The sequence below is a fragment of the Podarcis liolepis genome (assembly GCF_965112155.1).
Source record: "Podarcis liolepis genome assembly, chromosome: 16".
Taxonomy (NCBI): domain Eukaryota; kingdom Metazoa; phylum Chordata; class Lepidosauria; order Squamata; family Lacertidae; genus Podarcis; species Podarcis liolepis.
The window spans coordinates 21866468-21890768 of NC_139567.1; the positions used below are offsets into that span (position 1 = coordinate 21866468).

Genomic DNA, 24301 nt, shown 5'->3' on the forward strand with positions numbered 1-24301 from the left:
GCATTGCATGAAAGAGACATTTTTTCTCTGTCCCACATCAGCCTCATCGAAAGCCCGCAAGCTCCATCCATTTTCTCCAAGCCATGTGTAGTTTTATAGACTCCTATGCTATCACCTGCTACTCACCTTATGAATGATGCTGTAAACTTAACATTATAGTTTTGTTTTGTAGCGGGGAAATCCCACCGTATCTTTTTTCCAAAAAAAGGGGGGGGATGAAAGGGAGGCGGACTTTTGGCTGAAGTTTTGCAGGGATGGTCTTGATTAAGGGAAAAAGCCCCCGCTCCCTATAAATCAAGATGATCACAGGAAGCCTGAAACCAACGGTGGCGGCATGTGCGTGCAAGTGCTAAAGTTCGTTCAACTTTTTCTTTCTTTCCACTCCAGTTTTATTGCTTTCGCATTCGCTCTCCTGCTGGGGTGGGGAGCTGCACAGGCGCTCCTGCCCTTTCCAAGGCGGGGGAGGCAGGCAGGGGGCGCATGTCTCTTTAAGGCAGGTCCCACGACGGGTTGTTATGCTGGAGAGTGAAGGAAGTGACGGGGCGATTGAATGAAAAGGAGCAAAAAAAAAAAAAAAAAAAAAAAGGAGGAGAGAGAGAAAGAGAGAGAAGTAAGGGGGAGCTTGAAAGGGGAGACAGAGGAAGGAGAGGCGAGGGCCGGCAGCAGGAACAACGGGAGCCGAGGCGAGGGCAGCAGCAGTCAGCATCCGAGCACCCCTGGCAGCCGGGCGGGGCGGAGCGCAGCCGCAAGAGGACTTTCCCAGGAGTAGACCTCCCTCGCCAGCAGCCCATGCGGTGTCCGGCGGAGGGACATCCAGGGGCTCGAGGGGGCGCCAGTGCAGGGGGTTTTTTTTCCCCGGCGAGAGGTAGGCAGTCAAGCCAGGAGCCTCCGCCAACTCCAGAAGGAAAGTTGCAAACTTTGGGAAAGTTTCTCTCCTTCTTCCCGGACGGGGCGGTGGAGCTGCGGAGAGCGTGATCGGGACTCCGGCCCGGAGAGGGGGTCCCTCTAAGAGGGTGTTTGGATCAGTCTCTCTTCCCTCGCCCTGAACACCCCCCACTTTCTACTGGAGATGCTCTGTCAGGGAGGAGGAGGAGGCGGCTGGCTCCGTTTCTTCTTGACGGCGCTGCTCTGGCCCCAGCCTCTGCCCTGGGTGGCCGCGGCGTCGGGGGCCCCGTCGGAGCTGCGAGTCCGCGTCCGGCTCCCCGATGGGCAAGTGACGGAGGAGAGCCTGCAGGCGGACAGCGGGGCGGACTGCGTCACCCTGGAGCTCCGCAAGGGCGACGGCACCCTCATCACCCTCACGGCCGACTTCAAACAGGTGCGGGGGCGCACGCGGGGGTCGACTGGGGCACAGGAATTGTGGCTTGGGGGGGGGCTTTCCCGCCAGGAAAATGTGAGGGTCTTTCCTCTAATGTAAGAGGATGAACGGGGGAACCAACTGGAAAGGATGGGGTTAATAGATACACACCCCCACACCCAATATTCTAATAATAATAATTTATTATTTGTACCCCGCCCATCTGGCTGGGCTTCTCCAGCCACTCTGGGCGGCTTCCAATAAAGATTAAAAATACATTAAAATGTCACACATTAAAAACTTCCCTGGCGCATTGCTTAAACTTTTAATCTCCCCCTTCCTCCAATGAGCTGAGGGGAGCATCTATGGTGTGTGCCTCTCCCTCTATTTTATCTTCACAGCAGCCCTTGGTCAGACTGAAAGAGTACTAGATATCTGAAGGCCTGAGGGGGACGGAACTAATTCCAGTCCTCCCAATTTTATCCTGGTGGCCTTCACATCTCTGAGTGCCTTGCCTATAGTGACTGTGGGAGATTCATAAGCTCTGCAAAGATTTGAAGTGGTGGCTCATTGAACTCTAAGCCTGAGTTTTTACCCACTAGGCTGAGTTGGACTGAGAGCTTTCAGAGGTGGGTGGGAGGTTGTAACCTCCTGGGTAAAGTGCAAGACAAGGAAAAGGAGCCAATCCCTTTGGTTGGAAGGTAGAAGGATTGACTTTATACGTGTCTAGAGGGGCCTTTGGTCTCATCCAGGAGGACTCTTCTTACCTTATGTCTTATTTCTGAGAAACAGTGTGTAGGGTTTCAACTTGGAGATTGCTTCAAAGACAGCATCTGCATCTTTGATTTCCCAACCAATGCCAGAGGTGCAACGATCACATCTGCTCACATCCTTACAGTGTTCTGGGTTGTTTTTTTTTATGGAGTCGGCTCCCAGACATCAAAGGCTAGTTCATCCATTGCACCCACACGCAAAAGCCACACACATCACCAAATCCCTCTCCGCCCCCCGTGATTTAGCTCACTCTCCCTGCATAAAGAGGGTGGGGACCAGGATTGTAGAATTGGCCTGACTAGCTTGAGGATATATCTAATATTAAACATAAGTGCCTAGCTGGATCAGGGCAGTGGCCCACCTAGTCCAACATCTGGTTCCCACAGTGACCAACCAGGTGCATCATGCAGGACCCAAACACAAGAGAATTCTCCCCTCCTGTGGTTTCCAGCAACTGGGATTCAGAAGCGTTACTGCCTCGGACTGTGGAGGTAGAGCGGAGCCATCACAGCTAGTAACCACTGAGAGCCTTACCTTCTATGAATCTGACCAATCCTCTTTTAAAGCCATCTAAGTTGGTGGCCATCACTGCCCACTGCAGAAGTGAGTTCCATAGTTTAACTATGTATGGCAAGGTCCTTTTCCCTTCTCTGTCCTGAATCTTCCAACATTCAGCTTCAGTGAATTTCAGTGAGACAGAAATTAACAGCTATATGACTTTGGGCAGCCCTGTACAGGAAAGTTTGATGTCTTACTGAGTTTTTACAATTTGTTGGAAGCCACTCAGAGTGGCTGGGGCAACCCAGTCAGATGGGTGGAGTACAAATAAAATAGTAGTAGTAATAGTAATAGTAATAGTAATAGTAATAGTAATAGTAATAATAATACTAATAATAATAATAATAATAATAATAACAACAACAGTGTTAGGAGAAATACAGAAAAAACTTTTCTCTTTCCCCATTCCCCATCTCATGCATAACTGTACAGTGGTACCTCAGGTTACATATGCTTCAGGTTACATACACTTCAGGTTACAGACTCAGCTAACCCAGAAATATTACCTCAGCTTAAGAACTTTGCTTCAGGATGAGAACAGAAATCGTGCTCTGGCAGTGCAGTGGCAGCAGGAGGCCCCATTAGCTAAAGTGGTGCTTCAGGTTAAGAACAGTTTCAGGTTAAGTACGGACCTCTGGAACGAATTAAGTACTTAACCCGAGGTACCACTGTATACACTTGCACCCTGTCACCCTTACTAGCTGTTTCTCTAAACTAACAAGTCCCAAATGGTGCAAGCCTTTATTGCAGATTTCCTAGAGGCAGTTGGTTGGCTGTTAGAAACAGAACTTCAGACTGGAAAGGCCCTTGGTCTGACCCAGCAAAGTTCTCCTTATGCTCACTGAACTGCAGTGGTAAGGAATCAAGAGATAGCATGCGCATGTTTGAACAGAGACTGCATCTTATGGCTTCCATGTGCAACAGGAGCTTTCCGAACCACAGCAGCTGCTTGAAAATGAAGATCAGTCCTGATTGTAATGCTCCCGCAATGGAGTAATCGCTGTGTGGTCAGTGACACAGCCTCAAAGAACTGGCTCGCTTGTGCTCTGGGTGTGGGAGCCGAGGAGCATCTCTCTGTGCCCCAGCCATTGTCCTTTCCTTATTAAGCAGAGGCGTCTGTAGATCCCTGCCTCCCCCCACCCCAGCCCTGAACGGTCCACTGTCTGGAATATGGTCCCTGGTGTATTTTGCAGTGGCCTACATTATGCAGTGGAATGGAGCAGATCAAAGAGACTCCAGCCTGGGAACTCTGGTCACTGATATCTTCTCATGGAGGGAGAAGCTTGCAGGGTGAGTGGGAGGGTGGGAGTGTTTATAGAGGATCTTTAACTGTGATTTCTGGCATTAGGCTTGCAGAAAGAGAGGGGAATGATCCTGTGCAGGCCTCCACAAACTGATGCACCATGCAAAAGCCTATTTTTTGCCTTGTTTGTGGAGGGAGAAATCTTAGATGGGTAGGGTGCAAGAAATAAACTGTTGTTGTTGTTGTCATGGTTCTGTGCTTTGGAGAAGGCCAACTTTTGCTTCAAAGTCCAGTAGGCAATAGAGAACAGCCTCCAAGTTTTCCTGGCAGGGGAGAGGTGAGGGGAAACCAAATTAGGACCAGCAAGTAAACCAAAGCAAGCTGGGGGGCTCCCCTCTCCTCCACCACCACACTGTAATCCCAGGTCCTAACTAGATCTGTGTCAGTTTAACACAAGGGATGAGGAATTCACAGGCTGTTGTTCGACTCCAACTCACATCATCCCTGACCCAAAGCTATGCTGGCTGGGGCAGATGGCAGCTGGAGATCCAGAGAGTCACAGATTCCCCCATCCATCCCTGCCTTAAACAAAGCAAGTTAGGAACCAGATATAGAATCTGGAGGTGGAGAGGTAGCTGGGAAGGTGCAGTGAGGGAGTGAGTCTCCGCCTGGATGGAATATGGATTCAAGGACCTTGCATCATGTTGTAAGATGGGCATCCCCATCCAGGTGCCTTTTGGACTTCAGACCCCATCATCATCAGCCTGAATAGCTCGGTTGGTTAGAGCATGGTGCTGATAAAGCCAAGGTTGCAAGTTTGATCCCCAAATGGAACAGCTGCATATTCCTGCATTGAAGGCTTGGACTAGATGATTCTCATGGTCCCTTACAACTCTATGATTTCTATGATCCCTGCCCATGGATCATGCAGACTGAGGCTGGTGGGAATTATAGTTCAAAATATGGAGGGTAGCTGGGTGGCAAAGACTGTTTTAGACAGTCTTGCTCTACAGAGCAAGACAGACCAGCTCTGACTCTGTTGTTGTTGTTGTTGTTTGTTGCAGCTTTCTAAGTTTCTGTCTCTCACATTCAGCTTTTCTACAGCTTTTCTAGCTAGAGATGCTGAGGACTGAACCTGTGACCTTTCCCATGCAACACACGTGCTCTACCGCTGAGCTGTGCCCTTCTCTAATTGTGTTTAACCTCCTTTTAAAAGCATCCTGGGGCTGTGGGTTCCACTGGTTAACAGTGCATTGTGTGAAAGCAATGTCTTTTCAACACCCTGAATCTCCTGCTGTAGCTGTCGCCAAGATACGGTCCTTCACAAAATTAGCCTCTTTATGTGCCATCGGTCCATTGAGCTTAGTACTGTCTAAACTGACTGAAAGTGGATCTTCAGGGTTTTCAGTCTGGAGATGCTGGGAAGTGAACCTGTGACCTCTGTGCAAACCATGTGCTCTGCTGCAAAAATAAAGCCCTTCTCTGCAAGAAGAAGGTCTGATAAACACACGAGTGGTAGTGGGAAAGAATGGAAGAATGTGCCTGATTATCGTGTTCTGCTACTTTCTTGTCCTTCCCTGTTGAGGTTCAGTAGGTCCTGCCTTACTGCTTGCAGGATGTCAGCTAAAGTGGTATTGGATGCTGAATTTAACTTCTCCCAAATCTCAGTTTTCATTTTGTTTTCAAAAAAGGACGTTCCTAGCCCTTATGACAGTGAATATGCTAGAAAATATGTTGGCAGTGCTTGGTGAATTCAGAAGCCAGAATTCACCAAGCACTGTTGGTTAATTCACCCCTGGGGATTTATTAATAACCTTTTGCGCTGCCAAAAATTGCCTAGAATAATGCACATGTTGTTTCTCCTTGTTCTGTCATCACAAGAACCCTGCAAATTGTTTGAGCTGAGAGAGATTCACCAAAGGTTTCTTGGCCAGCTTAATGATTGAGTGAGATTTGAACCTGGGTCTCACTGGGCAGCCTTGTCTGACACTGTTACTGCAGTACACTGGCTATCCTGGGTCTAGTCTTGCCCTTCCCTATGACTAGCAAAAGAAGAATTACACAATGGGGTAATAAAGAAAAGTCTATTTATGGAAAAGTAGAGCAATCGGGCACATAGCTTTAATTTGCATAGAATGAGACTGGCTGGGGAATTTAGCTTTTGATGTCACAAACTTCAGATTACCAATGTGCAGTGTACATATGTCATGATGAAAGGTCTTTGAGTAAACTATGGTCCCTTAAAGCTTGTCTGTAAGTCCCTCAAATTGTCTGCTACAAGATAAGTAATAATGGAAAGCCCCAAAGCACTCCCACACAAAGAGGGTTACCTGCTGTGTTCCTTCCGTAATTCTTTCCCATCTCTGCTATGGCCAGGGTGTTCTGGCCAACTTCTGGTGGGACCTCCTCCCCCACTCTCCACCCACCCATTCTTTGTTTGGATTCTTTCAAAGAATGCAGCACCAAGTAGACATGGTTGTTAACCAGCAAGGCCCTTCAGCTGCCCTTAAGCAAAGGGGTGTGCTGAGAATTAATTAGCACAGGTCAATTATGCCTTGACCATTAGAAGATCTTTAACATGCTGTCTTGCTCTATAACTTTGACATACATGGGTGGACCATGCAGATCTTATTAAAAACAAGTACAGTGGTACCTCGGGTTGCACACGCTTCAGGTTACATACGCTTCAGGTTACATACGCTTCAGGTTACAGACTCCGCTAACCCAGAAATAGTGCTTCAGGTTAAGAACTTTGCTTCAGGATGAGAACAGAAATCGTGCTCCGGCGGCTCAGCAGCAGCAGGAGACCCCAATAGCTAAAGTGGTGCTTCAGGTTAAGAACAGTTTCAGGTTAAGAACGGACCTCCGGAACGAATTAAGTACTTAGCCTGAGGTACCACTGTAAATGAATGAGAGACGTGGCTCCTCTGCTTCATTGCAACTCATTTGTGTGTATTGTAGATGCAAGCCCCTTGGTGGTGGTGAAGATATATATGGAAATTGTAAAGCTCTTGGGTCTTAGACCTGGCCATTTATTCTTTCTAAAGCACTGTGCACATGAATAGTACACTGTTATTGGTGGTAGTGGTTACAAATGAGGCCTACCACAAAATGTGCTGCTTTCCCCCATCCTGTTCTCATTTCTCTCCCTAGCAGCACCACTTTTCAGCATTCAGCTAACCATTGGTGGCCAATGAGCATGCTCAGCCCTCAATGGGCAGCTCCTCCTTTTAAGATTTTGATTCTAGTTTTGCAAACTTTGGGATTCCAGTTTCTTGGCTATCTAAGGCTCAGCATTTGGAGAACGGGGTCACTATTGGAATATACGCAATGGGGACTTCACAGAGGTAATTTAGTTGTTCTTGTAAGCCCTGGCAATGCATCCAAAAAGACTCTTGTCTTTTATCTTGGGAAAGCAGATCCTTTCCTCGCACTGTATTGAAATCTGCCTTTTGAAGCTTCCTCTGCTTTCACGAGCGATTTGCTAGAAAACCTTGGCATCTTGCTGTTTACACCTCCAGCCTCACTGCGCATATGGAGCTCATTATATGGTTCTCTGGGTGCCCACATTTATCAAGGGTTACAATCTGCGAGCCATGGACCCCTGACCTTTATTCCTTTATCTCCCTGCATTCCCAGATGTGACTGAAATCCCAATACTCCGGCCAAAATAGATGTAATGCAGGAAACCCATGATGATGTTCCACAGGGGCCATTTTTTGAAAATTAATAGAAGTCATAGGGACTGGGACTACGGCACAGAAGGAGGAGGGTGTTATATTCTTTCTTCTCCTCCCATTCTAAGCTGCTTTTTGCCTGATGGGGAGACAACCTACAGGTCACAGTGCCAGCTTGGAGTGCCAGCTTGGCCCTGTGACCGTGGTTGCCATGCAGCATGCATGGTCCTGGCACCAAAATTTGTGGGTGCCTGGCTCCTTCACAGGGGATTGTGTGGGTGCTCACGAAGGGCCTTTTCCTTTCTACCTTTTTCTTATCCTTATGGCCCTTCACTCAGGCATGCAGGGCCCCAGAGAGCTGGCACCTATGCATACTGTAGAAACATAGGAAGCTGCCTTATACTGAGAGAGACTCATGGTTCATTCAGCCCAGTACAGTCTACACCAGTGTTTCCCAACCTTTTTGGGGCAAAGGCACACTTGTTTCATGAAAAAAATCTCGAGGCACACCACCATTACAGCCCCGTGACGTCAGCGCGCAGCGTCACGCCGGGAGGGACATGAATTGCTAGCAAATTACATAATCACCTCCTTGAGGGCTGGCTCATCTTCTCCGAAGGCAGAACCCCATTAATTAACAGCAGAGACTCACACCATAGCCAAGACGAGGGGGGAAAACCTCAGTCATGCACAGTCATGCACATGTGGGGGCTAAATGAGGACGAAGACCGGGCAGAGAGCAGCGTTCAAATCACCCCACCTGGCCAGGACAATCCCTGGGTGCTCCCTTGGGCCACTGGCCTGACCCACCTCGCAGGGCTGTTGTTGCGAGGATAACACAGGGAGAACCACGCGCGCCCCCAGGAGCTCCTTGGAGGAGAAAGCGGGCGATGAATGCAATGCACGAAATATATGAGAGGCGACCAGGTTTTGCAGGTGAGGGGCCCCCGCCAGCCTCCGCTTCCAACACCCGGCGCAACGACGCCGAAGTTTCCCCCCGGGCTCGGCTCGGGGAGCAGCGCTGCTCCCCCCCCCGGCTCCCCTTCGCCCTCCCGGCTCTCTCTGCCGCCCACTGGGGACCCCCCTCACCTGCCAAGTCCGGAGCGCCGGTGGAAGTTGCATGCATGCATGCAGGGCGCCGCGTTGCCATTGCATTGCACTGCACTCCATACAACGCCTGCACGCATGCATTGCCTTGCACGCCCGCCAAGGGGTCTCCCCGCGGTCCGATGCGTCCCCTCCGGCGCAGATGCAGCATTGCAAAAATAAACACACACACCCCCGACACAGCCCTACCTGGGGGGCAGCCTCCGCCTCCGCCGCTCCGCCTCCGCGGGGATCCCCGGGCTCCATCCTGCCGCCCGATCTCCGCGGGGGTGCAGGCAGGCTGCCCGGGGTCTGCGCGGAAGAGCCCCTGCCCGCCCGGCCGCCGCCGCTGCACTCATTCCATGGCCGGGAGAAGAGCGCTTCAAACAAAACGCCCGGCCCGCCAGGCTGGGAAACGTAGTTCGTGCACCCCGCGCGGGCGCGGAGCCCAAGGGCGAGGGGACTACGGATCCCGGCAGCCCCCGCGCCGGGGACGGAGGGGGAGAGTCCGGGTGCAGGGATGGAGGGACGGGTGGGCGAGCGAGTGAGTGAGTGGCAGCCGCCAAGCCTTGGCCGAGAGCCAGGAAGGGCCTCCCTGGAGGAGGAGGAGGAGGGAGGCGCAGAGCGGGAGGGAGGGAGGGAACCCCAGGGGTCATCTAGTGACGGCGCCCCAATCGAAAATTTGACTTAAAAAAAAAATCTTTCGAATTTTTTAATTTTTCCCGCGGCACACCAGGCAACATCTCGCGGCACACTAGTGTGCCGCGGAACAGTGGTTGGGAAACACTGGTCTACACTGACTGGCAGCAGCACTGCAGGGTTTCAGAGCAGGGTTCTCTCCCAGCCCTGCTTGGAGCTGCTGGGTTTTGAGCCTGGGACCTTCTGGATGCAAAGCAGGTGCTCTAACCACTGAGCTGCAGCCCTTGTATTTAAGATCAAAAGATATTGGTGTTTGACAATCCTAAGATATCTCTAAACTTTCTTCTGTGGGGAAATGACAAAAAACCCCATATTTTTGGAGGGGGTGAGTTTAATGAGGGAAAAAAAATTGCATGGGGAAAGCGTTAAATGGCTTTCACACCAGTTTGACCTAGTTCGTTCTTCCTTCCAGTGACTTCTATTCTTTTCTCTTTTTTTATGTGAGCAGAGATTCTTATTGCAAATCTCTTGCACCATATCTCATTTGGCTCTCAGGCTGGGCAGACACACATACACACACCCCAAGTGTCCCTATTTTCCAGGGACTATCCCAGATTTACAGAAGCCACCATGGTTTCTGATTTGATCCTGGAATGTCCCACTTTACCTTAAAGGTAAAGGGACCCCTGACCATTAGGTCCAGTCATGGCCGACTCTGGGATTGCGGCACTCATCTCGCTTTATTGGCCAAGGGAGCCAGTGTACAGCTTCCAGGACATGTGGCCAGCATGACTAAGCTGCTTCTGGCAAACCAGAGCAGTGCACAGAAACACCATTTACCTTCCCACCAGAGTGGTACCTATTTATCTACTTGCACTTTGATGTGCTTTCAAACTGCTAGGTTGGCAGGAGCAGGGACCGAGCAACGGGAGCTCACCCCATCGCGGGGATTCAAACAGCCAACCTTCTGATTGGCAAGTCTTAGGCTCTGTGGTTTAACCCACCCACCACCCACGTCCCACTTTTCCTTAGAATGTCCCTATTTCCATCAGAGAATTGTTAGAGGCTATGCAGTTGCAAAGGACTTTACATGCTCCGGAGCACTGTTGCTGCTCTGTATACTGAGTGGCCTGTAGGGAGGACAGGATCTAGGTCTCCACCCTGTTGATGAACCCCTTCTTTTAGACACTGAATTTAGGAGCAGCTCTACTGAATCAGACCAAAATGGCCTGTCTAGTCCAGCATCCTGTTCTCACAGCAGCCAACCAGAGGCTTGTAGAAAACCCTCAAGCAAGACCAGAGGACAAGAACACTCTTTCCTTCTGTGGCTTTTAGCAACTGATATTCAGAAGAATTACTGCATCCAACCAAGGAGACAGAGCAAAGTCATGATGGCTGCTAGACTTTTTCTCCTCCATGAATTTGTCCAGTCCAGGTTGGGGACCATCACTGCTTCCTGTGGGAGAAAATGCCCTTGTTTAACTATGTGTTGCTTGAATAAGTTCTTTCTTTTATCTGCCCCGAATTTTCCAACATTCAGCTTTATTGCATGTCCATGATTTCTCGTCCTACAAGAGACAAAGAAAAACCTCTCCCTCTCACTCTCTCTTTTATTAATTTTTCTGTTTTACAGTTTAAAATACTCCTTTTACATCCTTAATGGCTTCCCTTCTTTTCTTTCCATGGTTCATTTTGCATATCATAATTTCCTGCATATTTTACAAAAACTATACCATTCAGTATTCCATTATTGCTCCCATCAAAACATGTTTACACTGTTGAATTTATCTTAATGCTGCCAGTGTTTTCAGCTGTACACAATTATTTCCCATATATTCAATAACCATTTTCCAATCTTCTTTAACCATATGTTCTTCCTGTTCTCTTGTTCTATATGTTAAGTCTGTGAGTTGTGCATATTCTGTCAACTTAAGTTGCCGTTCTTCTTTAGTTGGGACCTCGCTTGTTTTCCATTTCTAGGGCTAACAAAACATAGGCCGCCGTAGTAGCATACATAGAAAAACTTTCCTCTATCCCCTTCCTCCATGCCATGCATTTGCGGGGGGGGGGGGGGACTTTGATCATGTCACCACTTATTCACCTTTTAGCTTTGACTGCCTCGGGGATTCTCCTATATTAGGTCCAGCCCTTGCCTTTGTGTCTGCCCTGAACAAAGATCTGTTCTTAGGCAGAGACAAGGAAAGGGAGGGTCCTTCTGGAAGAAAACCATGTGAGTTCTAGCATTCCCAGATGTTTGTTCTTTCCATTACCCGCCCTTCCACACACAAAGAAATGCTATTGAATTCCACAGCACTGGTGTGGTTGCTCCAGAATCCTCTTTGGATTTGCTTAGCTCAGTGATGGCCAGACTTGGCCCTCCAGCTGTTTTGGGACTACAATTCCCATCATCCCTGACCACTGGTCCTGTTAGCTAGGGATGATGGGAGTTGTAGTCCCAAAACAGCTGGAGGGCCAAGTTTGGCCATCACTGGTTAGCTGAACATGAGTGCCATTGACAGATGCTGGAAATGGGTGGAGGAAGCTGCTGGAGGATGTAGGATGTAGCTCCCACAAGTTCCCACCAACCTAGATTAGGATTAGACAGATTTGTGGAGGAGAAGGCTATCTCTCTACCAATCATGCTCTGCCTGCCCGGTTGGAAGGCAGTGATGCTTCTGAATGCCATTTCCTGGAAACCACAGGAGGGGAGAGGTCTCTTGTGCTTGGGTCCTGTTTGCAGGTTTCCCATTGGGGCATAGGGTGATGGACTAGATGGGCCATTGTTCTGATCCATCAGGTTCTTCTCACATTCTTGGAGAGGTTTTCTGCAAGGGTACCTGAGGGTGGACATCTGCAGGAAGAAGTTCTAGCTTTGGGGAATACTGATGCTGACCCAGGTGGAGAACCCCTTTATCTTCCTGAGGCCTTCATTCTCTTCTGGGGAACAGTTTGAGAGCTGCATGCCCTCCATCCATCCATCCAGGCAGGCAGAAGATATGATCGGAGTTCGAGGACATATGCCAGCCAGGCAGAAATACTCGGGGAGCAAAGCAGTACCACCAAGGGCGTGTGACCTAGGGAAAGGGAAAGTTCTGAGGGCCAGATGGAGCAGCCTCAGGGGCCAGAGATACCCCACCTCCTGGTATATGCCACCTTAATAATTGAGCTGCTCATCCTTCTCAAGTTCTACTGGTTGGCTGCTGGAGTCCCCTGAGCTGAATCCGGCCCATGGAAGGTTTCCAGTTGGTTTTGGAGTTGTTGCCTGCTCTTTTTTCTTGGGGTGCAGCCTGGATAGAGCTTCCTGTGTATTCTAAAAGTGGTATCTCTGCTTTTTCTAGCTTTGCGTAGCAGCCTAGCCCAGTCAGCGTAAACCTCATGTCGATTTCAGAACTGTACTTTGCCCCTTTTATAGCAGCAGAGAAGAGCACTTCAGTCTGGCTGCGTACTATTTGAGGAATTGAAAGTGAAAGAATTTCTGCAATCTTTGTGGCTTCCTGCTACTCTTGACCTCAACTTGCGTTATCTTGGCTTGGAACTCTTCATTCATCCCAGAGGAGGGAAAGAGATGCCATCTAAGTGCTGGGAAGTGGGGAAGGGTCTGCAGCTCAAGCAGTGTTTAAAATTCCTAGGTCCTGGGTTAGATTCCAAGGAACCTTTGTGGTGTAAAATTGCTGCGCCCTGGCCTGAGATCAATTCTTGCTGTTTGTATAGCAGTTCAGGGTCTTCACCAGGTGTGTGGAGGCTGCACATACTGGTAATCCTTGCAACAGTCCTATAAAGTACAGGTGAATTGAATCCTTTTCGGCTTGAGGGCCACATAACCTTCTGGGTGACCTTCCAAATGCGCACATGCACACGCACTCCTCTCGAAGCTCTATCCAGGCAAAAAAAGAGGCATTATTGGAGTTCCAGTGCACATTCCAGGCAGACAGAACCACTCAAGGAGAATGTGAAGCAGGACTGGTGAGGGTGTGTGGCCTGAGGAGAGAGAGGGTGTAGCCTAGGAGGGGGCACGGTCTAGGGACAGTCTCTGTATGTTGCAAGTGAGGGCCTCCAGCAGAGGGCATCTTATCAGGAGGTCCCATTCTGCATAATTTAGGAACTGAATTCCCTCCTGTTATACCCTCCAACATTTCTCAGATGAGAATAGGGACATCCTATTCAATAATAATAATATAATTCGATTATTTCTATCCTGCCCAACTGACTGGGTTGCCCCAGCCCCTCTGGGTGACTTCCAACATATATAAACACAAAATTAAACATTAAACATTAAAAAAACCAACCTTCCCTATACAGGGCTGCCTTCAGATGTCTTCTAAAAGTTATATAGTTACTTGTCTTCTTCACTCGGGGGTCGCATGACACCAACATTTCTCTGATGAAAATAGGGACATCCTTAGGAAAAGCGGGGCATTCCGAGATTGAATCAGAAACTGGGACGGCTTCTGTAAATCCAGGACTGTACAGTGGACGCTTGGGTTGCGAACGCGATCCATGCGGGATGCATGTTCACAACCCGGTGCGTCTGCGCACGCATGGGTTGTGATTTGGCGTGTCTGCGCATGCGCAAAGCATGATTTAGTACCTCTGCGCATGCACGGCCGCCAAAACCCGGAAGTAACCCATTCCAGTACTTCCAGGTTTCAGCGGTCCGGGACCCAAAAAAAAAAACCTCAACCTGAAGCGTCTGTAACCCAAGGTATGACTGTACCTGGAAAATAGGGACACTTGGAGGGGCTGTGTCTTGCTTTTCTGGTGCCTACTGGAGATCATCCTCTTCCAAAAAGCCTTTTAAATAGAGATCTTTCCCAGTCTGCATCAGCGAGGGGGTTGTTTTTAAGGTATTTTATTGTTTTGTTGCTTGCTGATGAAACACTGGGCTACTTGAGAAGGGTGGGTTATGAATCATAATAATAATCATAATAAGGCTTGCATGGTACTTTAATGTAGCAATGGAAATCCTGTGGTCTTCTAGATGTTGATGGACTATACCTAACTCCCATAATCTCTGGAAGGTTATGTATTTATTATTTTTATTCCATTAAATGTATGCACTCTCTTTGGTGGTTAAAAAAAACAAAACTCTCCTAGAGGTTTATCATGAAAATCACACCAATTAAATTATTGGTAAAAACAGTAAAAAACAAACAAACCAAAACCCAACCATTTTAAAGCATTTTTTAAAAAAATTAAATGGCATTAAAGTAAAAAACAAACAAACCACAGATTATAACATACAAAAACATTCTATGTATCTTTGAAAGGTAAAGGTAAAGGGACTCCTGACCATTAGGTCCAGTCGTGGCCGACTCTGGGGTTGCGGCGCTCATCTCCCTTTACTGGCTGAGGGAGCCGGCATACAGCTTCCGGGTCATGTGGCCAGCATGACTAAGCTGCTTCTGGCGAACCAGAGCAGCGCATGGAAATGCTGTTTACCTTCCCGCCAGAGTGGTACCTATTTCTCTACCTGCGCTTGATGTGCTTTTGAACTGCTGGGTTGGCAGAAGCAGGGACCGAGCAACAGGAGCTCACCCCGTCGCAAGGATTCGAACCGCTGACCTTCTGATCAGCAAGTCCTAGGCTCTATGGTTTAACCCGCAGCGCCACCCGTGTTCCTTGTATCTTTGTAGGCTTGCCTAAAAAAAATGTTTTTAGCATGTGCTGTAAAGTGTACAGTGAAGATTCCTGTGTGATGTCAATAGGCAGGGAGTTCCAAAGTTTCTAACAACTGTGGAATGGGCATTATGTGACTGGGGCAGATGGGAACCCAACAACATCTTGGACCACAGGTTCCCCATCTCTGCCTTTAAGCCTGCCTGCTTCTGTGTGAACCTGTTCATTTGCGGAGGTCCTCTCTGCACCATTGCTCTCTGAGAGGGAAAAGAGGCAATTTGGGATGCAGAGCGAGGCGGTCCGGAAGTTTCAAGGCAGGTTCTCAGCAGGAATAAACCCGGTGACGTTAAACATTAGCAAATTTATCACATGGTTATTAAAGTATATATTTCCTGCAGGCTGTGTTTGAGGGCAGGCAGGGGCACAGTTTGGCAGAATATTGCTTTTGTTATCCTGTGGAGCAGCCGTGCAAATCGACACAGGGTTGCATTTTAATTAAGCACATCTTTTAAAGTGGGGGTGGGGTTCCATATGGAACATTTTGAGTTCAAATAAACTTGAAACCTGAAAATGGTGTTGTTGCTTGGAGAAGTGGTCCCCTAAGGCAGGGGTCATATCCTGATCCTTCAATGGCTGTGAATTTCTTGGTGTCCTTGTGTTTGAACCCTGTTATCTCTAGTTTGGGTGGGTGTGTGTGTGAGAGAGAGAGAAATTATATCAGATAGGACCTTGTTTACATCTAATGTTAAGCCCAGACCACGAATGAGCAAACATGCAAGACTTTGGAGATAGGATCTCAAGCCATTTTTTTCCCTCCTGGGTCATTTTTATGCTGTTGTAAGCCATGGTGTACAAGGGAAGCGGGTGGTGCTGTGGCTTAAACCACAGAGCCTAGGACTTGCCAATCAGAAGGTCGGAGGTTCGAATCCCTGTGACAGGGTGAGCTCCCATTGCTCAGTCCCTGCTCCTGCCAACCTAGTAGTTCGAAAGCACCTCAAAGTGCAAGTAGATAAATAGGTACCCCCCAAAACACACACCAAGTCTGACTTATACACTCCAAAGCCTCCCTAGCCCCCCCCCCCAACCCTTTCTGCTAAGTTTTACAGCCTGAAAAAGAAGCAGGCACATCCTAAACTGCATGCCGCCTTGATTAGCGTACACTCCTAATTTGCACACACAGTTCTGGATAGCAGAAAGTGGAGTACTAGGCTGTTGAACTGTGAGGGCTTTTTTAAAGTGTTCGTGTTAATTAACTATTGGAACTACAAATGCGTAAATGGTGTGCCTTTCGGATAGAACTATGGACCTGCCTTCGCTGTCGGGGTAAAGTAATTCGCCACTAAATCCGGAAACATTAGATGGTTAGCTTCTCCAACCCACTCCCTGCTGCTTTTATCACTACTGCCCCTGAATTGCTTTCCAAAGAAGGATTTCCCAACATTCTCCCTTCGGGAGTCATACTGCGCAAAGAGCCCTTGAGTCCGGAACATCTGTGGGGGTGCTGATGTCACGCTGGAACTTGTTGTCTTTGCTGGGAAAGCTTCACGGAAATCCTTGGCCGCGAACCCTGTCCTCCTTTTGCTTGGCCAAGAACTGACTCAGTGCTGAATCACCTGGTGTGTGTTTTTTTGCAGGAAGGGAGTCAGGAAAAGGACCTCCCTCATTTTGAGGAGAAACCTTTTTTTTTTTAAAGAGTCTTCTGGCACCTTAGCAAATATTTGTGGACTGGAGTCCATTTCATCAGCTGCATGACTTTCATCCCAAATCGGCAGCTTGCAGTGCAATCCTAACCAAGTCTACTCGGAAGATAGATAGATAGATAGATGATAGATAGACTTTATTCGCATTAGCCAACAGCCATGGCAACATAAAACAAGCAATATATACAAATAAAAATACAGCAATGGGTAAAAAGGGCAATCAAATGACCAAGATTACCGTTCAGATAGTGCCCCTTAATCTCATTGCACCCTCGATAAACCTAGCAACCTTTGCTGTTGTCTGTCTACTCAGAAGTAAGTCGGGTGGTATTCAGTGGGGCTTACTCCCAGGAAAGTGGGGTTAGGATTGCAGCTTTGTAACTTGTCTGGGGACGTCAACACATCATATATTTAAAGCACCCTCCCCTCTAAAAAACAGAAAAAGAAAAAAGAATCCTGGGAACTGGGGGGGGGGCGTTGTTATCGTGGACTTGTAGGCAGGAGTTGATTTGCACAGTCTCCTATTTAAATGCAATCAAAATAAAATTGGCTGCAGCAGAAGTTGGGGGAAGAAGTAGCCAGAAGCAAAGTCTGTGGCTGGAGCCCAGTGCTGCAAGGAGAAAGGAAGCCTCATACTAGTATGGGAATTTTTGGGCGTAAAGAGCAACACCAGCCCTGTCCCCCCTGAGTCTGGGCCAACTGAGCCATCAGAGCATGGTTTGTTTAGATAAAGATCTGGCTTTGGGGTTTAACACGCCAGCTTGGAATAATAAAAAGGAAGCTGTTCTGATTTAGCTGATGGGGCGTTTTGAGAGGGAGGCGAGAATAGGGGTGCCTGAGTTGCATGGAGGCCTCCTAGCGTAAGTGAGTACCCAGGGAGTCACGGGGAAGAGCATGCAGGAGATGAAAGCAGGAAGGGCAGTTGATTTCTGCAACTGACACCCTGAAATCAGCTCATCTGGGAGCAGGGTTTGTGTGCCCAAGTGCTTCTGTGCACCTGAAATCCCATCTCTTCCTGTTTGCCGTGCAATCGCTTCTTCCATGGAAGAGTTGAGTGACACTGCGGGGTGGGGTGGAAAAAGCTTTCCACAGATCAGGCGCGGTGACAAATCTGACACAGGGCCAGTTTGTTTGTTTTTGGCTTTCCTGCCTAGCCCTTCCACCAAAGAGCTGGTGGCAGTCTGCATGTTCACCTTTATCCACACAACAGCCCTGTGAGGTGGGCCATTTGCTCTCTTTCGGCCTCACCTGTAATTGAACAGGGATCTGAATGCAAGCCCAGCTCTCCAACCAGAAGACAGGGAACCTGCAGCCCTTCAGAGGCTGCTGGGCTCACATCTCATGAGTCCCAGCCAGCAGAGCCAGTCACCAATGATATCAGGAGGGCCACAGGTTTGCCATCACCAGCCCACAGAGGCTGTCAGAGGCTCTCCAGCATTTCCAGCAAAGAAAGGTCTTTTGCATTTGCAGTTATATTTCCTCCAAGGAGCTCAAGGTGGAGAACATGGTTCTCCCACTCCTACTTTAATCCCCACAACAACCCTGTGAGGTAGGTCAGGCAGAGAGACTGTGCTTGGACCAAGGTCACCCAGTCAGCTTCATGGCTGAGTGGGGATTTGAACCCTGGCCTCGCAGATCCTAGTCCCGTCGCTCTAACCACTATACCACACCGGCTTCCCAGCCCCACCTGGAGATTCCAGGGACTCAGGAAGAATCATAGCGCCATAGAGTTGGAAGGGACCCTGATGATCATCTCTTCCAACCCCCTGCAATGAAGGAATATGCAACTGCTCCATATGGGGATCAAACCTGCAACCTTGGTGAGACTGGCTTCTGGATTAGGCCATAAACCCATCTAACAGTGGCTAGGCAAATACCCCTTCTGGAGCAGGATTCATTAATGTGTTATGGGGAATGCATCAACATGCTACCCAATGTACAGTGGTACCTCGGGTTAAGTATTTAATTCGTTCTGGAGGTCCATTCTTAACCTGAAACTGTCCTTAACCTGAAGCACCACTTTAGCTAATGGGGCCTCCTGCTGCCGTTGCGCCGCCGGAGCACAATTTCTGTTCTCATCCTGAAGCAAAGTTCTTAACTATTTCTGGGTTAGCGGAGTCTGTAACCTGAAGCGTATGTAACCTGAGGTACCACTGTAGTAGAGAGGGGTTTAGTTTCTCCTCCTTCCCTGTGCGGGTCTCTTTTCCCTGGTTCTCCCCTTTTAACCCTTGTTAGCCGTCTCCTTTCTCCAAGCCCTCCTCTCCAGTTTAGTGAAGATGCCGTCTGCGACCCACTCCGAGAGGCCTCCCGACTGCCCTTCCTTTCCACACCAGGCACAGGGGAGAGAGAGCGCTCACAGCCTATAAATCACCCGGCACACAGAGAGAGTAGATAAATATTTAGACTGGCTCAGCGGCGCTGCTGGGTCACCCGCTCGCTGGCGCGACGGGAACGGGAGTTCGCAAGGGCTGGAGAATGATTGGGACTTGCAAGAGAGTGAAGTAGCTGGCCGACGTGGGGCCCGGAGGGAGAACCACAGCTAAAAGCAAATAGGTTTGGGAGCCAAAGCGCCAGAATGTTGTCTTAGTGACTCCTCTCTTTCTGTCGCAAGGGGGGGTTTCACACTAGGGAGTTTCAGAGGTCACCCCCTCCACCAGGGAAAGGCTTGTGGACAGTCACCCGTGACCCCCTCCAGGTTACTCCATTTCATTCCCCCTTCTCCCCCCACTCCAAATATTCAGCCAGGATTCTGTGGCCACTGAGCATGCTCAGTCCTCATTGGGCTGTGTACTCCCAGTTATGCCCACCCCCCTCTGATACTTGTACTTCTGCAAAACCGTGAGCTTTTCAGGTGGATGGTCCTATTTCTGCTGCAAACGGAATAGCGCTCATTCTTGGACATTGGAAATAATGGGAATGAGTGGGTGTCTGTTGTTGTTTGAAAAGCTCTCTCAAAAGGAGAGTGTGAGGAGGAGCCCCTGGGAGTAGAATTGGAAACCTTGCATGTAGGATTGCCACATCTATCAAGCCAGCAGAGCTGCAGTTTGGAGCAGCTTTCTGGGCAGTTTAATATTATTTGGACTGCTCCAGCCCACCCAGCTTGGACATTGCACCCTCCCAGAAAGGAAGCCCCCCCCCCTAAACAGTGAACATAGGGAGCTACCTTACCTGTAGTTCAGCATTGCCTACACTGACTGGCAGCAGCTCTCTAGTGTTTCAAGCTGGAGCCTCTCCCGACCCTACTAGGATTGAACCTGGGACTTTCTGCATGCAAATCCCATCCTTTGCCACTGGGCTATGGCCCTTCTCTGCCGCTTGAGTGCAGCTTCGCCCTAGAATTCATGAGGACTAGAAACATGGAATGGGCTAGCTGCATCCTTCCCCCAAGAGAGCAGGGAAGGAGCCCAAAGAGAAGTACAAGCTTGCAAGAGAAGCTCTGTGTGTGTGTGTGTGTGTGTGTGTATGTGTGTGCGCGCGCGCTTGGGATCGTCTCCTCTTCCCCATTCATCATCTTCTGTGTTTTAAATGCATCCAGCCAACACCCAACTCAATCCTGGGTCCAGCATGCAGCTGTGCTGTCAGCTGTCTGGTCGTTTCCTGCATTGTCTGGCCAGCCTGTCGTACGCCTGGGAGGGGAAGACGGTGAATCAGCCTTGGAATGTAGGCAGGCAGACCCAGAGGTCATCCCAGGGAGAGAAGCTTAGCCAGAGTGAGCTCAGTCCCTGAGCTCTGGGTCTTATAAAGGCAGGTGCCTGGAATGCCACACAGATGCAGGGGGGAGAGGAGCTAGGACAGGAGGCCTCACTGTGCTAATTTAGTCTTCCAGAATGAGACTTTGTGTAGATAAGGGACTTTTTCATCTTGAGGGCCACATTCCCTTCTGGGCAGCCTTCCAAGGGCCACATTCTGTGGTGGGCGGGGCCAGAGGCAGAAGTGGGCGGGGCAGCAGATGTAAAGTTGACCTTCCTACAGCAGGCTGGTTTCTACACATACACATACACACACACACACACACACACACACACACACAGTGCAGCCAGGTGAAAACACTCAAAGGTACAAACCGATATTATTTTATTGGAAGCAAGTAACATGAAAATAAGCACTGAGCTACCACTATATTCCACCATAGTTTCAGAAGCGGCCTACACGTCATGTGAAATCTCAGTGTGGGACTTAGCTGTTAGGGGACAGTTGTGGAAATGGAATAAAATGTCATGTGAAGTTCCTCTTTACTGCAGGTTTGATTATGTGTGTTACCCTAGTGCCACACATTTGATCAGAATTGCAGCCCCAGGTGGAAGGATTTGTTCTGCGATTTATTGGGGATGACATCAATGTCATTTCAATCACCTGGAAATTTCCCCCTCTGTCTCGTCTCTCCCTGCTCCCTCTGTCATCTTCCTGTGGTGTGCTTCCAGTTTTGTGGTTCAGCAGCTGAGTGTCAGACAGAAATTCAATAGTGTTTCCTATCTTCAACCTGGGGAAAGTCCTGGGATGGAAACTGACACAGGAGAGACCAACATTCCCAGCATCTCTAGTTAGGGCTAGGAGAGAATCCTGTCTGAAATCATGGAGAGCTGCTGCTAGTCTGTGTAGACAATATTGAGCTAGATGGACCAATGATTTGACTTGTTGTAAGTCTGCTTCCTGTGTTCTCCTCTTTCTGTTTGCAGATTTGCTGCAGCTCAGACACCGTAAATTCCCCTAATGACAACCCATATTCCCTCCCCCTTGTCTTCCCTTGGCTGAGGTCCTAGGAGAAACCCTCCTGCAGGCCTGTATTTGGAGCCCTCCCAGTGAACTGTATAGACCCAGTTAATGCCCCTGTTACCTTAAGCAATGCCGGTGTGGAGTCTGAATTCTGCAGGCAGAATTCAATAAACAACACACCCTGGGCTCTGTGTCCAGCAGCAATAAGGTATCTGCACCCTCAGTGAATGGAAGCTTAGACAGATGGTTTACACAGCCATGTCAAACTGAAATCAGGAATGTATTTTAACTCTTCCCCCTTTTCTCTTTAGGAGGTGAAGATTTTCCGAGCCCTAATCCTTGGAGAACTGGAGAGAGGCCAGAGTCAATTCCAGGCACTCTGCTTTGTAACCAGGCTCCACCGCAATGAGATCATTCCCAGTGAGTCCATGGCCAAGCTAAGACAGGTGAGAAGATGGAGGGATGGTCATTGGTTCTTGCATTTAGGGTAAGGTGACCCTAAGGCACATTATTACTCGTTTTGTTCTTTAAATTTACTGGTCCCCTTTCAGTGGAGCAGGGATCAATGTCCTAGGTGACTTTCAGAAAATAATTATGACAACTAACCAAGATTTTCAAATGTTTGCATAAAAAGTGCAACTATTTACCATGTCCAGTGAATTAACTACGCACAACCCATCCTCAGATTCACACTCCCCCCCCCCATTGGATTAGAACAAATTCTGCTGCAGGCCAGTATTAGGAGCCCTACCTGGGCACTGTGTATAACCCTGTTAAATAATCCACTTAAGTCAGCACCTAGATGGAACCTGAACACAGGAGTTCATGGTTCATTGCAGCAGGCATTCACCTGCTTGCAAAGGGGGGCAGAGAGAGGATTTTCTTGGTGGATTTCTAGGCCACAAAGCTGCTGTTTCTATAGAAAAAGGCTCTGCTGTGGATCCCCATTAATCGCACTTCAGAGCCTAACAGACAAGTTGCATGCAATAGAAACCCAACAAGCTGCTTTTGTCAAGTGAAGGCAACTTTGCAAGGAATGGGATTAGGAGTGGAGAAGACGAGTTTGGATTTGATATCCCACTTTATCACTACCCGAAGGAGTCTCAAAGTGGCTAACAATCTCCTTTCCCTTCCTCCCCCACAACAAACACTCTGTGAGGTGAGTGAGGCTGAGAGACTTCAAGAAGTGTGACTAGCCCAAGGTCACCCAGCAGCTGCATGTGGAGGAACAGGGACGTGAACCCGGTTCACCAGATTATGAGTCTACCGCTCTTAACCACTACACCTCAGTTGCCCCGCTTGGAGACCCACAGAGGGAAAACCAGCTTTTGGGGGAGGATTTGAAGCAAAGAAATTGCAGGCAGAAAAAGGGGGGTTTATCCTCCCCCCTGCCACCTTTGCAAAGTTGTCTTCCCCCCACCCTGCCCCTTGTTGTGTGGTCCCAGTAAACAATAGTTTGGCTTGTTGTGTGGTGTGAACCAAGGCAAGATTACATCCTTCCACTAATTCAGCTATATCTTAACTGAATTTGAATTAACATCGCAAGTGTTTCTAGCAAACAGGAAAGCTTTTGAGTAATTTCCTTAATTTTAGCACTTACTATTTTGGTCAATTTAGTATATTTGTGTTAATGAAGAGGCAGTTAGATTTTTATTTAAAAATATGTCTTCCCCCCCCATCCCAGTTGATGAGGCATGGTTGCCTCATATTTCAGTGCTGCTTTTTTTAATGGTAAACTGCTGTGAGTTTTAGGGGAGCAGACAATGAACTATTTATGCCTGCGTGCTTCTATTCATTTATAGTAGTTCAATACGCAGACCGACCCCCAGCAAAAAACAGCTGTTGGGTTTTAAAATGACACCGGTGATAGCAAAGCTAATGAGACTCCTCCACTGCTTTCTCCCTGCCCAGAAAAATCCACGGACTGTGCGGCAAGCCGAAGAGGTGCGTGCCCTTGAGCATCTCAGCATGGATGTGGCTGTCAACTTCAGCAAAGGGGCTCAGCTCAGCTCCCACATCCACAACGTCTGTGCGGAGGCCAAAGAGGCCATCTACACCCGGGAAGAGGATGTGAAGTTCTGGCTGGAGAAAGGTAGGTGGCGCCCTTCCCATTTGACATCTTCCTTCTGCAGCAGTGACAGTGGAGAATGGCAAGAATAGCTAATGGGTGGCCCTCTCCAGATGTTGCTGGACTCCAACTCCCATGAGCCCCAGCCAGTGTGGCCCGCTGATCATGGAAGAAGCATGGGGAACCTGGTTCAGGGAGTCTGATGCCGAAGGTAGCAAGCAAGAAAGGCACCTGGGGAGAATGGGTGGGTTTAGGGCAGGCATGGCCAAACTTGGCCTTCCAGCTGTTTTGGGACTACAATTCCCATCATCCCTGACCACTGGTCCTGTTAGCTAGGGATTATGGGAGTTGTAGTCCCAAAACAACTGGAGGGCCAAATTTGGCTATGCCTAGTTTAGGGCATGGGACACCTTTGGGTGCTGGAGGCTGGTAAAAACTGCAGGAGCTTTGGACCGCGTTCACACCATGCATTTAAAGTGCTATGATACCACCTGAAACATTTGCGGCTTCCCCCAAAGGATTCTGGGAGCTGTAGTTTGTTAAGAGCGCTAAAAGTTGTTAGGAGGCTCCTTATTCCACTCAGAGAGCCACAGTTCCCAGAGTGTTTGAACAATCAATCCCTCTTCCCAGGGAACTCTGGGAATGGTAGTTCTGTGAGGTGGACAGGGGGCCTCTTAACAATTCTCTATTTTTATATATATAATTTTTTTAATTTTCTGTTTTACAATTTAAAATACTCCTTTCATGTCCTTAAGATATAAATGACTTCCCTTTTTCTCTTTCCATGCTTCATTTTGCATATCATAAATCCCTGCATATTTTACAAAAACTGTACCATTCAGTATTCTATTATTGTATCCCTCAAAACTTGTTTACACTGTTGAATTTATCTTGATGCTGCCAGAGTTTTCAGCTGCACGCAATTATTTC

General features: G+C 48.6%; 1 protein-coding gene across 1 annotated transcript in view; it reads left to right on the top strand.

Moving 5' to 3' along the window:
* Window positions 1-315: 315 nt before the first annotated feature.
* Window positions 316-24301, top strand: part of OAF (out at first homolog) — a 28689-nt gene continuing 4703 nt past the window's right edge. The window contains exons 1-3 of the mRNA XM_083481194.1: window positions 316-1318; window positions 21615-21749; window positions 23215-23395. Coding sequence (XP_083337320.1) covers window positions 1070-1318; window positions 21615-21749; window positions 23215-23395 — 565 coding nt within the window. The 5' untranslated portion in view covers window positions 316-1069. The remainder of the gene's footprint in view (window positions 1319-21614; window positions 21750-23214; window positions 23396-24301) is intronic.